At 33.1% G+C, this 13942-nt stretch overlaps 1 protein-coding gene and 1 long non-coding RNA gene across 3 annotated transcripts; both read left to right on the forward strand.

Moving 5' to 3' along the window:
* The first annotated feature begins 1697 nt into the window (after nt 1-1697).
* Nucleotides 1698-5042, forward strand: LOC145125230 (disease resistance protein At4g27190-like). Its single transcript, XM_079060721.1, has one exon. It carries the CDS (start codon nt 2053-2055, stop codon nt 4963-4965), a length of 2913 nt encoding a protein of 970 aa, XP_078916847.1. The 5' UTR covers nt 1698-2052; the 3' UTR covers nt 4966-5042.
* Nucleotides 5043-7295: 2253 nt separating this feature from the next.
* LOC145123608 (uncharacterized) lies at nt 7296-11608 on the forward strand. 2 transcript variants are annotated; one of them, XR_013715209.1, is made up of 7 exons: nt 7296-7500; nt 7603-7760; nt 9747-10087; nt 10358-10459; nt 10738-10838; nt 11179-11328; nt 11393-11608. It is a non-coding gene; the product is annotated as an uncharacterized LOC145123608 (long non-coding RNA). The 2 variants fall into 2 exon arrangements; XR_013715210.1 differs by lacking the exons at nt 9747-10087; nt 10358-10459; nt 10738-10838; nt 11179-11328; nt 11393-11608 and adding an exon at nt 9012-9711 and having other exon boundaries at nt 7298-7500; nt 7603-8301.
* The last annotated feature ends 2334 nt before the right edge of the window (nt 11609-13942 follow it).

Raw genomic sequence — 13942 nt, forward strand, 5'->3', positions numbered from 1 at the left:
TATCTACAAGTTATCATTAAATGATTCTTATTTCTTAGTATACCATAATAAAATTATTATTATAGAAATACATATTGATTATAATAATTCATTTTTAATAATTATTCGATCTTTCAATTTCCAAACACAAGCAACTTCATGCAAATATAGGTCTGACAATCGTGTCGTGTTCAGGTTGGCGGGTCAAAATATACCAACCCGAACACGACCCATTTAAGTATACAGGTCACGGGTTGGCGAGTTCATGGGTCAGATTTGGGTTCGTCTGTTCGTGGGTCAGATTCCATAAATAAAATTGATAATTAAACATGAATAAATTCTTGATGCAAACATATCTGAATTTTAGAAACTTAAGTTTTAAGCATCTAAATGAAAATTAAAAACATTCATGGAAACATGTTCAAACTAAAACATTAATACAAACATAGATAAATTAAATCGCAGGCGTTGACGTGGTTCGATAATGATTTAATCATTCATGTCGCCGTTCTTCATAAGTTCGTTCTGTCGTTCATCATAGAAAGAAGACCGGGAGAATGCGTATTTGATTTTGTTTGTGAGATACTGAGATTATTTAGTGAAAACACCAAACGTGTTGCAATGCAAATCAGTAAATGGTTACCCACAGGTCAAATGGTCAATGGTATCGAGTATTTTTATCCTAGTATAAAGTATAAACTGTATAGTGTATAATACTTAATACATTTAAAAATATATAATTTTTTTTTATTAAAATTCTAAACGGGTTGGCGGGTAAACCTATATATTTTTTGAGAAACTTATATATGACCTGTTTAGTAAACGGGTTGACGGGTTGAAAAACTCAACCCAAACCCGTTTATTTCGTGTCGTATCGCGTCATGCATATGTAAAGAACATTGAGTGCTTCTATATTTTCAAAAGTCTACTAAAAAACAAATATAAAAATGGCGTTTACTTTTTCAATGCTATTTTATTTACTTTGAAAATCACAAAAAAAAGCTTAAAATTGGCACCAAATTTCATTTAAGTTGATAAGGACACAATTGATCTTGACAAATGACAACTAATTTGGTCTATATTATATAATTAATATGAATTATCTTGTCTCAAAATTCACAACATGTTATTAGTGATTTTAAAATTAAATATACATAAAAGAAAATTCATTTTTACAAGTAACCCCCATAAAATAACGGACAAATACGGCCCAGCCCACAGATATTTAAAAGTTTAAACCGACGGACTTTTAACAGTTTTGGACATTTCGTTATGGCGCGCTTTTAACAGTTTTGGACATTTCGTTATGGCGCGCTGCTTGCTGTTACCGCCATTTTTGTGAAGGATTCAAGGCGTACTGGTGAAATTCTCTTTCCGAATTGCATAATCACTTTGATTTCAATTCCGATTGCTTTGTTTTTGTTTGATTTCATTGCTATAATCAAATGATTTGAATCGGTATATTGTTTCGTCATCGAAGGAAGTTAACGAGGGGATACGAACTAGGGTTAAGTTTACGATATAGAATGTTTCAGTTGGTTTGGTATACAGCGATAGGATTCAGGAGAGATTGTGCTTTTTGCATAATTGCATTCTTGTTGCTATACTTGGAATACATGATTCTTTTTATGTCTAGATTTAATCGTTTTCGAAAACGATCTGAAATAAGAACAAAATTCTCATCGTTGCAAACAAGAGATTCACATAATTTGATTCCACACTTGCTCTTGAAGCAAACAATACGTGGACTTCATGATCTAAGATTCATAGTACTTTACAATATTAAGTTTAATTAGCAAAGCTATTTTGGATCTCCCAAAGCTCTTAACCTAGGATTCCTGTGATTTGCTTCCTCTTGAGAAACGCCAATGTATTTGTTTTTTAGAATCATAACAACAATATGTGTTTATGGAAGGATGTGTTCTTTTTTTACCTTATCGATACTGAACAAATAGCTCCTAGTTTTGTCAGATAGTTAGTCCCAGTCTTTACTTAAGGCTTGGGTTGCTATTAGCTTATAACCACAAATGAAATCAAATTGATCTCTCTCCCTCTCTCTCTCCATTTCTCCCCATGGACGCCATAACTTCTGCTGTCATTGAAGGTGCCAAATCAATCTTTAAGTTAAGTCTTTCAGGAATCAAGACCCTTTCCAAATATGAAGAAAACATCTGTGAACTTCAGGAAGAGATTTCATACCTCAGGAACAAAAAGATTTTGATTGAAGAAGAGGTCTCCATAGCCATAATGGATGGAAAAACTCCAAAACAGCAAGTAACAGAATGGTTAAGGAAGGTTTCTCGAGCTGAAGATGCAGTAAGGCCACTGCTACAGATGCTACAGACACCTGATGAAAATATTAATGGCAGGAGCTTCAAGATGCTGCAACAGTATCAGCAGTCTTGGAGAGTAGCAAACAAACTTGATCATGTGAAAGAGCTCAATTCTACTTATTTTGAAACCGTTGCCCCTGAGAAATGCTCTCCAATAAAAGCTATGGAGGAAATGCAAGTCCCATCTCTTGTTGGGCAGCAGGCAGCTTCAGATATGATGAAGCTTCTTGAAATCTTGAATAGTGATGATAACAAAAGGATTGGTGTGTGGGGGAAAGGTGGCATAGGGAAGACAACTTCTGTCAAGAACTTGATCAATCACTTGTGCAATTCCTCTCCAAATTCTTTTAATATCGTGATCTGGGTTCAAGTCTCGAGGGAATTGAATTTGAGCATGATTCAGACTCAGATTGCCAAGAGACTTCATTTAAAAGTGGAAGCAGGAGACACCACTCACAGTTTAGCCAACAGAATTCTTCGAAGACTGAAGATGAGGGTGGAAGCTACCAGAAGGAAGATCCTTTTAGTCCTTGATGATGTCTGGGAAAAGATCGACTTAGATGCTATTGGTATTCCTTCAAGGGATTCCTGCTGTAAAATCCTCTTAACCACTCGATCTTTTGATGTCTGTAGAGACATGTCTGTTGATGTTCCTTTTCAGTTAAATCTCATGAGTGAAGATGATGCTTGGAATCTTTTTGTTCAAAGTGCTGGATCTGTACTTTATCTAGATGGGATACAATCTCCTGCAAGGAAGATCGTGGCAAGCTGTCGTGGACTCCCATTGGCTATAAAGACTCTTGGAAAATCCCTGAGGGACACACCGCAGACTGCCATCTGGCGAAACACGTATCTTAGGTGGCGATGCTCATCACCCTTGTTCAAGAACATTGAAAAAGAAGTCTTTAGGCCTTTAGCAGTGAGTTACCATTCTTTACCAAGTAAGATTCTTCAACAATGCTTTCTGTTTTGCTCTTTATACCCTGCAAGCTTCTCAATAGATGTTGTTGAATTAATCCAATGTTGGGTGTCTGATGGGTTAATCCATGAGAATCAAACTGTTGAAGAAGCATTCAATTATGGGGTTGCTTTGATTGAACACCTTAAGGATTCTTGCTTACTTGATCAAGATGGAGGACAAGGAACTGTGAAGATGCATGATGTTTTTCGTGATTTGGCCATACTTTTATCTCAGAATGAAGAATTATTTGGGTTTCATTGTCAATCAAGTCTTCCATTTAACCAGATGCCAAAAGAATCTTCCAGAAGGGTATCTTTAATCGGTTGCAAAATCTATAGGTTGCAAGAGTATCCTGTATATTCCAATCTTACTGTTTTGTTTCTCCAAGGTAACCCTATAAAGATCATCCCAGATGACTACTTTCTGAATCTCAAGTCTCTAAGGGTACTGAATTTAAGCAAAACCGAAATTACATCTTTGCCCTCGTCTTTTCTTTGCTTAGTCGAATTACGTTCTCTTTATCTCAGAGGCTGTTTTTCTTTAACGAAACTACCTTCTCTTGAACCTCTTTGTAAACTCCTTGTTCTTGACCTTTCTAGCACCCCAATACGAGAGCTTCCGGAAGGTTTAGGAAGTTTATGTCGTTTGAGAGAATTAAACCTCTCATACACTCGTTTGTTGAAGAAAATTGCTTCCGGAAGCATTTCAGGGTTATCAAGTCTGGAGACTCTAGACATGTCTTTCAGTGCTTATAACTGGAACCCTAAAATGGGTTCATGTCATCAAAATGCAACATTTGATGAGTTGCTATCATTGGATCGCCTTTCGGTTTTAAAAATAAGGCTTGACTCGGTTGACTCGCTTGCATCTGCATCTTCTTGGATCAAGAAATTAAAAAAGTTTGATATTCAAATCAGTCCAAATGACTCGAATTATGATGCTCAATCCAATGAAAAAAGATTGGTTCTCAGAGGAGTTGATCTCCTTCAAGAACACCTTCAAAGTCTTCTACACAACACAACTTCCCTCAGCTTGTTAACATGTGAAGGCATGGCTCAGAGACACTGGCTTAGCTTATCATCGCTGATGTCACTCACTATATCCAATTGTAGTGGTATAAGAATTTTGATAAGTCAAGAAAGAAGCTCGCATGCAATGTTCCCAAATCTACAACACTTGGTTCTCGATCATTTGAAAAATTTGGAAACTATTGTTGAAGGGATACTTTCTAGAGGGATTTGCCTTAGCAATTTGAAGACGATTCAAGTTTTTGATTGCCCAAAGCTAAAAGGAACCATTTCTTATGCAATGCTTAGACATGTTAAAAAGCTTGAGGAAATTAAGGTGAGTGGTTGTGAGAATATGTGTAGGGTTATTGAATCAGGGGGGCAAAAGAAGAAAAATCTTCCGGTTTTGAGGGTGATTGAGGTAAAGAACATGGTGAAATTAAGGACAATATGTGATGGGATGTGGGTTTGTCCAGTGTTGCAGCAGATTGAAGTTTCTCATTGCTTTCAGTTGAAGAAACTTCCTATTTCGGTTGGGGATTCGTGTAGTTTGAAAGAGATTAGAGGTGATGTTAAGTGGTGGAATAATTTGATATGGGAAAATCATGATGATAAGAGCTTCTTTCTGAAACACTTTCAAGCCTACCCCAGGGAGGACTGCTTAAAAAGGCAAAAATACAAGTAAGAACATCATGTTTTATGGATAAATTGTTGTATACATAAGGTCTGTATTTTTTTTGGTAGACTGAATACACCGTTTGAATGAGACTAAATCGCCAATTTACCCTCTCCCATTCTAAAAAACAATTTTAACAATATTCATCATTGTTTAATGTGAGAGGAGTTATGAGGAAAAAAAATGGGCGATTAGGTAAAAAGTTACTCTCTCAACATATTAAGCAAGGTTTTAATTTTTTTGGTTTAACCCATTAAGTCATTCAGTCTGGATTTGGACAAAAAGAAACAAGCATGTATAACTGTCCAGATTAAGTGTTTAACTCATTAAGTCAAAATGAAACATCCCCTTATTCTTCTCCATAACTCTGAGGACTTATTGACTATTGTCGTGTCTTAAATAGCCATTTCTTGCATGTTTTCACTTTGGTTCTGCATTTCCAACTGTCTATACTATTATCTTTTATCAACATACTAATAAATAAACTATAAACCAAACTAGTTGATTCAAATCTATACAAGATGTCTTGTGTACAATTAGATAATTGACTGATTACAATGACCCAAATCTATTAAGTTCATAAGTCATTTGTACTTGTCCAGTTCTCCTAGAAAACATGTAGTCCTCAGTTCAAATAGCTACAAATTAAATGGAATGACGGGTGTTCTTGCAACAGATTTGATGATGGTTAATTATAGTTAAAAGCTAAAATTGAAAACTCTATAAATGAATAAGTCGATATAGATTATTTATTATCTATCACGAGTCAGATAAGTAGAATCATAAATATCAACCAAGAAAGAATTGAGTAGAACATGTCAAAAGGCAAAGCAAGACGATTTTGTTATTGAAGGTGACATTCTATTTCCAGGCAAGTGCAAATAATAACAGCCCACATAGAAGAAATTGTTGAATCATAGGAAAAGGGATGAGACGCTAAAAGTAACATATGTGTAACATATGTTTATTAATTTCCCAAGTACAAATCGATGACATCATTTTCCATAAGTTAACAACCAAAGAACATATGAGCTATTGAAATGGAAATTTCAATACCACTTTCCACTAGAAATTGACACCTATTTTCCTAGGAAATTCCAATAAAAGAATAGGTGGGTCTAATCATCTCCACCCCTACTATCATAATATTAATTTACATTATGAAAGTTATACTTATTATATTTAAATACTAATAAAGTTAAAAGTTAAGGGTGGTGTGGTGAACTAGACCAAAGTGGGAAGTATTTTGTAATGGCATTATTGTTTAAAGTATATAATCACACCATACCTTGAAGCAATGAGGATATTTGTTTCAGAAAAATCATCCAATTTTCACACACTGCATTTATATCTCAATCAAATAAATTCAAAGAGTTATAGATTCCAAACCAATATTGACTTCCAAACATGTAGTTTTATTCTATCATTTGTGTGTATCTAACTCTATTAAATTGGCCTGAATTTCAGGCCAATCACATTTCATGAAGACCAAGACAAGTAGTTATCCACAATTTCCATAACCTTCGATTTACGTAAGGATGTAACATACATGGTTCCCCTTTTACTTGTTTGTCTTACATGTGATCCGTAAACATCACGTGTGGAAACACATGGCATAATTCCAACAACGTTTGATGAATGAAGAATAAATCTTATGGCTAGTTAGATATATCATTTGCATGATGATAAAAACATTGCCCCATTCTTACAAAAAACGACAAAAGAACTTGAATTTTAGTATTGCATGTTTTCTCTTTTATTCGTATTTTCTCTCTTGCATAATATATGGTTTTTAGTAGATACATTATCTGGACTTTTTTCTCTTTCAGTGTCGATAGAATATCATATGCCATCACATTCTTTCTTGACAAATTGGCCACCAAACGAGCTTCATTAACAAACAGTCATATTACATATGGATGGAATTCCAAAATGCAGGTTTATCGTTATGTTTTTCACATACCACACTTAACATCCAAAAGATACAATATTTACCCTTTTATTGAATCGATAATTACAAAAAACAAAATTGCAAAAATGGTCCCTGTGGTATGCATTTTTTTTGGGGTTTCAGTCCAAACCTCGACTTTTTTGGATTCATGGTCTTTTTGGCCTAGTTTGTACGCAAAATTGGTCCCCCGACTTAACTGCCGTTAAGTTTTTTGCTGTTAACCTCCTCATGTGCATCTCACATGAGAGTATATTTGTCTTTTCACACATAAGAGTATATTTGTCTTTTCACACATAAGAGTATATTTGTCTTTTCACACATAAGAGTATATTTGTCTTTTCACTTCTAAGGGACCATTTTTCCACCTTTAAAAAGTAATAACTTTTTATTTATTTTAATAATGAAAAAATAAAAGTTATCTCTCTCTCCACAATTGGGAATCGATCTCACCAGATCGATTTTCATCTCCAAATCGCCCTCGTTCATCTCCTTACTATCGACATCAAATTTAATCTCATTTCGTTATATGATTCAGAAAACTGAGGACGAAGAGGGTACGGCCAAAAACCCATTAAAGGATCTCTACATACGAGGTAAAATTACTCTCTTAATTCACCCTTTCACGCTTAAAATTCATTACCCATCAAAAAGTTTGAATTGGAATCTGCCATTAATTCATCTCTAATTTCTTCTAGTTCTTCCCCAAAATCCACAGAGGATACTACAAGTGTAGTAGTATGAGAGGATGCCCGGCTTGAAAACATATCGAGAGAGTATTGGATGATCCAAGAATGTTGATTGTTACTTACGAAGGAGATCACAATCATGCTCTTTTTGTAGTAGAAAATTCTAGGTTGATCTTAGAATCATTTTAATTTCATCAAAATCGATCTCTTTTTTCAGTTTTTTTCTCTTTATTTTTTGAGATGCCATGTTTTGATGATGATGATGATGAGAATTTGGCTGGGTGAATAGACCAAACTAAAATGACTAGGGTTTCGACTGAACTAGAAGTTTATAGTGGATGGAGGAGGAGATTTCATATGCTGGAAAACACATTGGTTACCTATATGATTTCTTCCATCTTGATCAATCAGTCCATATTGATCTGAACTAGAAGTTTATATGCCGAAAAACACATTTGGTTACCGGAGGACCTCAGTGAAATGCAAGTACTTGTCTCCCTTCCCTTGCTCACCTCCTGTACCTTTTTTCCCGTCACCACTCACCACCTGTCCTCCGCTAGTGACCCATAAGAGATCAACAACTTGGGGAAATCTTTCAGCTTCGAATCTACATAGTGTTTTGATTCATTGTGAAGGAATGAAAGAAGAAAGGGCTTTTACGGTGGAGAGAGAGATCTTTTATTTTTTCATTATTAAAATAAATAAAAGGTATTACTTTTTAAAATATATATATATATATATATATATATATATATATATATATATATATATATATTTAGGTGCAAAAATGGTCCTTTAGAAGTGAAAAGACAAATATACCCTCATGTGAGATGCACATGAGGAGGTTACAGCAAAAACTTAACGGCAGTTAAGTCGGGGGACCAATTTTGCGTACAAACTAGGCCAAAAGGACCATGAATCCAAAAAAATCGAGGTTTGGACTGAAACCCCAAAAAAATGCATACCACAGGGACCATTTTTGCAATTTTGTCTTAAAAAAAATTGTCAGAGAGATTTTGTCCTAGAGATTTTAGTACTTTTATAAAAAAAAATGTCATGGAGATTACATACATACACACATGCATGCATACACAGAGAGACTTACAAAATGAAAGATAATAATGTGGGCACCAATAGAGTATAGACACTTAATAACTACTCGATCACATTGTAGAAAACAATTATGTGGAGGGAGGGGTTGAGTTGGGGTTGAATAGTTGGCCATCAAAATATATAAATAATAAATGAAACGAAAACAATATGGGTAATTTAGTTATTTATGTATGTTAGGTGTTGTTTATTTTTTCGAGGCAAAAATGTCTGAAGTCTGCGGATCACCTCTGTAACCCTCTATAGCAGAAGATGGGGACCAAACTGCTGCAACATTTAATAAAAAGTTTGTTTTTTAACCTCTGCAGATTGCTGCAATAAGTTAAAGTAATGTGTGAAGAGGTTTGAAGCAGAGGGTCCAGTGTTGCGCCACACAGCACACGCGCAACAGTTTTTAAGTCAGAAGTCTTCTGAAAAACAAACATCTGCAAATGGCCAAGTGTTGCGCGACGCAACAATAAGTGGTTAGATGTGATTTTTTTAGAAAAAACAAACAACACCTTCGTGACCAAAATAAAATCAAAACAAAACAACATGGTGGCTATTTGAAGTACTTACTGACTTATTGTGGTTTGGCACCGGTAAAGCTAGAGGGAGTGGTGTCACTTTTGCTACAACATTTTTGTTTGTCATGTAGGCACCACCCCATTTTTGTCAAATCTCTTCAATATCTTTTCATTTAGAGGGGATGGTATTTATAAAAATTTTGAATTAGAAAAATTAAAAAATATAGCTGTTGGTATTGGCTGGTCAAAGAGAGGGAAGGCTCTAGAGCTCGTTGTTGAGGATGAGGTTTCAACTTGGCATGCCGAGGTCAAGGTCCGGTGTTTATTGAGTCCATCTCAACAATGCTAATGGCATATCCATTATTTTTTATCAAACATTATTTTTTATCCTTTATTTTTTGAACTGCCATCTAATAGCTAATTATTAATACTATTGACGACGGTGAGTCTAACCGTCGTCCTCAAAATCTCAGCCCTTAAAACTCCACGTTCTTTCAATCTCGTCTGCATAAACTCGATTTTGGCGGTTTCTTGCAGTTCATCTTCCTGGTTCTTCTCTGCACGATTCCGTCTGTACCCACGTTGTAGACAATTGGCTGTTGTTTCCTCAAGAAACAGTTGATTTGGAAACTGCATTCAAGTGTAGCACGCATCCGACTTTTGCCGTTAACGGGAAATTGGTTTTAATCGATAACCGCACCACACGATTCCATGGTTGCTAGAAATCAGGTGGCTTTCATTAACCGTCTTGCCTATATAAAGAGTTGAATTTCAAGGTAATTGCTTCAATGAGAGTTGTCGATTGACAATTGTTGGAATAAATAGTTGCTTCTGTTGCTCCAATGTCTTCCGATTCGTCTGAGATACCTTCAATTAAGGTAAAAATTCATTTGTTTATTCGATTTCCATTGTTTGTATGTCATTGCATTTTTTTGTTTCAATTAGTAAACTAATTGATTCGTTTGATGTCATGTTTTTTCCAATTCGTATAATCTTTCTTCACGTAAGGTTAGCTTATTATCTCGATTCATTTGATATTTAGTCCATTATATAATCAAGTTCGATATAATCGAAAGTAATGTCCATTAATGTTTCAAGTTTCGATTTCATATGTATTAATAATTTTGTTACGTATACTTTTTATATAGAACATTGAAGTTGTTGCTGGAAAAGTGAATCCACCGAAAGATGTATCGAAATCGACAGTTAATCCTAATGATTCCAATTCCTCTAACATACCTTCAGCTGAGGTAAACATTCAATTGTTTAATTGATTTCTGTTATTTGTATTTCATTGGAATTGTTTGTTTAAATTGGTAAAAGTAATTGATTCCATACATTTATGTTTTGCAATTCGTTGGTTGTTTTCCCAGATAAGGTAAGCTTTTTTTACTCTGTAATCGTATCCTTTGATTGTTACTTAATTGTATTTTCAAGGTGGATGTCTATTTTAAGTGAAGGTTCAACTATGTTTCATATTTCGATTGCTTATGTAATAACAATTGTGCTATGTTTAATTATTATGTAGAACTTTGAATATGTTTGTGGAAAAGTCGATCCACTATAGATGTATCACAATCGACATTTGATCCTAATGATTCCAATTCGTCTGACATCTGCTCACCTAAGGTAAAAATTTACTTATTCAATCGATTTCTATGGTTTGTACTTTTTTGTTTGCAATTTGTCTATTATTTCTTCACACAAGGTAAACTTATTGTGTTTGTAATAGATTGATTTTATTTGTTATTCATTGTATATTCAATTTCGTTGAACTTAAATTTCATTTATTTCTCACAATTGGATTTCATATGTATTAGCAATTGTGTTCTTTGTGATTGTTTTGTAGAAATTTGGAGAATTTGATTGAAAAGTCAATCTACATTCAGATGTATCAAAATCTTCATTTATTACTCAAATTTGGATTTAATATGTATTAGCAATTGTGTTCTTTGTAATTGTTTTGTAGAAATTTGGAGATTTTGATGGAAAAATCAATCCACATTCAGATGTATCAAAATCGAAATGTCACTCTGACTCTGATAGTGTTGAAATAATCGACTTTAGTGTTCACTTCAGTCCCTACAAATCCCAGTTGGAGAGGGTAATTTCGGAAGAGGTAAAGATTTTATTATTTATGTTTTTTTGATATATATGCATGTAAGTTTGTTTTTCTATTTCAGATATCTTTAATTGCCAAAGAAGAGGAGAAGCTGGCAAAAAAAAGAAAAAAGGAAGTTGGCTTTGTTATGTTGGAAGTGGGAAGAAGTTGTAGATCTATGTGAAGATGAAGAATTGGGTGTAGATCTACCATTCATACCAGTGAAAAAGAAAGTGAAAGTTTCCATTCAATCAAGAAATCGAGTCATGAAACTTTTTGATGAATCAGATGTTGATGAGTGATTTAGATTAAGTTTGTGAACTTTTTTTTTATTTTTTTTTTTAGAATTGTTCTTTTGGATTTGCTGCATTTAGTGGTTAGTTGTTTTTTTGGATTAATGTTACTAAGTTTTTCAGTTGTAGTTAATTGTTTTTAATGTTAATTCACTTTTATTGCTTTCAATTAAAGTAATCGAATATCCTTATCAAATATTTTCAGCATATTTTATTTCGTTTAGTACTGTTTACCCCTCATGCATCATTTATGGTTTTGGACCATTTTACCCTTTCTACCCCAAACTGTATTGTAATTGTCATGGATAATTTTGGTTTGCAAACAATAAAGAAAGTCAATTATGCAAATAATAGATTTTAATTGCTAATAGAGTTTATGTTAATGAAATTTGATATGAAAAATAATAAATGATAGCATCATAGTTTGTTTATATATATATATATATATATATATATATATATATATATGTTTTTTGTTATTGTAACAGATTGCTAAATGGGTTTAATGATATTGGACCATTTTACCCCTCCTGCATTGTTAATGATTTTTAACCGTTTTATCCCTGCTTGCTTTATCAGTGTTTTATGTTATAGGTAGTTTTGAGTTTTTGTTGTAAAAACCACAAATAATAAAAAAAGTAATTATGTTATATTTTCTTAATTAAGCATTATACTTTAAATTATAGCATCATACTTTACATTTTAATTCTTATTTACAATTAAAAGGTATGGTTTTTTGTTATTGTAACGTATTCGTTATTCGTTGTAAGTATTTTGGACGATTTTACCTATCCCCAATCTTTTATGAATTTGGATCGTTTACCCATCCCCCATTTGTATTGAAATGATTATGGGTTGTCAAATAAAATATGAATAAGAAAAATAGCATTATTTAAAAAAAAATGATGTTATATTTGAAAGTACGTTGCTTAAATAGTTACATCTTTTAACTTTATTTACAATACATTTGTCGGAGATGTACAATTGTTTTATATATTTAGAAAAAACTTAAATCTGAAAAAAAAAAAACTGAAAACTGAGGTTTGTGTCTTCCACTTACAACTTTAATGCAACAAGTTCTTTGGCTAAAGCTATATTCCTCTCCTGCAATGTAAGGAAATCCAGATCTGATTTATTAAGTTTCTATTGCATGCTTAAATGTGAGAGACACACCCTCCTTACATAATGGTTATATGCAAGAAATAACAATGTTCTTTAATTGATTTGTTTATCATAGCATCCCACTTTCATTCTTTATATTAAATATTTTTACTTTGAAAATCTACCAATCATAGCAATATGATTCAAATAGAAATGAATTTTCATTAACAGATTTCTAATCGGTTTTAATGATATTGGACCATTTTACCCCTCCTGCATTGTTAATGATTATTAACCGTTTTACCCCTGCTTGCATTATGAGTGTGTTATGTTACTGGTAGTTTTGAGTTTTTGTTGTGAAAAACACAAATAATATAAAAAGTAATTATGTTATCTTTTCTTAATTAACCATTATACTGTAAATTATAGCATCATACTTTACATTCTAATTCTTATTTACAATAAAAAGGTATGTTTTTTTTTGTTATTGTAACATATTCGTTATTCGTTTTAATGATTTTGGACGATTTTACCCCTCCTGCATCTTTTCTGATTTTGGACCGTTTTACCCCTCCCCCATATGTAACTTCTCTTTGGTTTTTTCAAGCATTTTAACCTAATTTATACCTACTAAATTCAGTTAAGTAGTTTCAGAGTATTAAAAATATAAGAAATTTTATGAGGGAAATTTAAATTATGCGTTTTTGCTTTTTTCTTTTGTTTTTATCTATTATTTGTTTATTTAAATGTTATTTATATGAATATAAAAAATAGAGGGCAATAATGGAATTTGCACGGTTTACATGATTGGAGTTTACGAAAACTTGGGAGTAAAGTTGAGGGGTAGTGTATGTAACCGTTTCTTCTGTAACCTGTTACATCGGATTTGCTCTGCACGTTTATTCTATAACTTGCGATCAAATGAATTATGTGCATTGTAGCATATCGAAACATTCTCTGTGTCCATAACTTCTTTCATTCTGCTTCAATTAGTCGAGCAATCTGAAATTGGAATACATAAAAGGGTGATACAAGGTATTAACTTCAAATTAGTTATTACTTATCTTTTTTTAATGTTTGTTTATATGTTTGTAACTTATTTATGTGACAAAAGGTATGAGTTTTGTGAAATTGGATTAGTAATTCGTTTAACAATTGAAATATTGTATTGTGTTTTCAAGTTGTTTTGTTGTGTTTGTTGATTTTGTTGTTTTGTTTGTAAAGAAAACGTCTTACAT

Source organism: Lactuca virosa, chromosome 7 (genome assembly GCF_052849685.1).
Source record: "Lactuca virosa cultivar CGN04683 chromosome 7, Lactuca_virosa_CGN04683_v6, whole genome shotgun sequence".
Taxonomy (NCBI): domain Eukaryota; kingdom Viridiplantae; phylum Streptophyta; class Magnoliopsida; order Asterales; family Asteraceae; genus Lactuca; species Lactuca virosa.

Bases quoted from the DNA above. Each gene is read 5' to 3' on its own strand.
- LOC145125230 (XM_079060721.1), top strand. From the start codon at position 2,053: ATGGACGCCATAACTTCTGCTGTCATTGAAGGTGCCAAATCAATCTTT.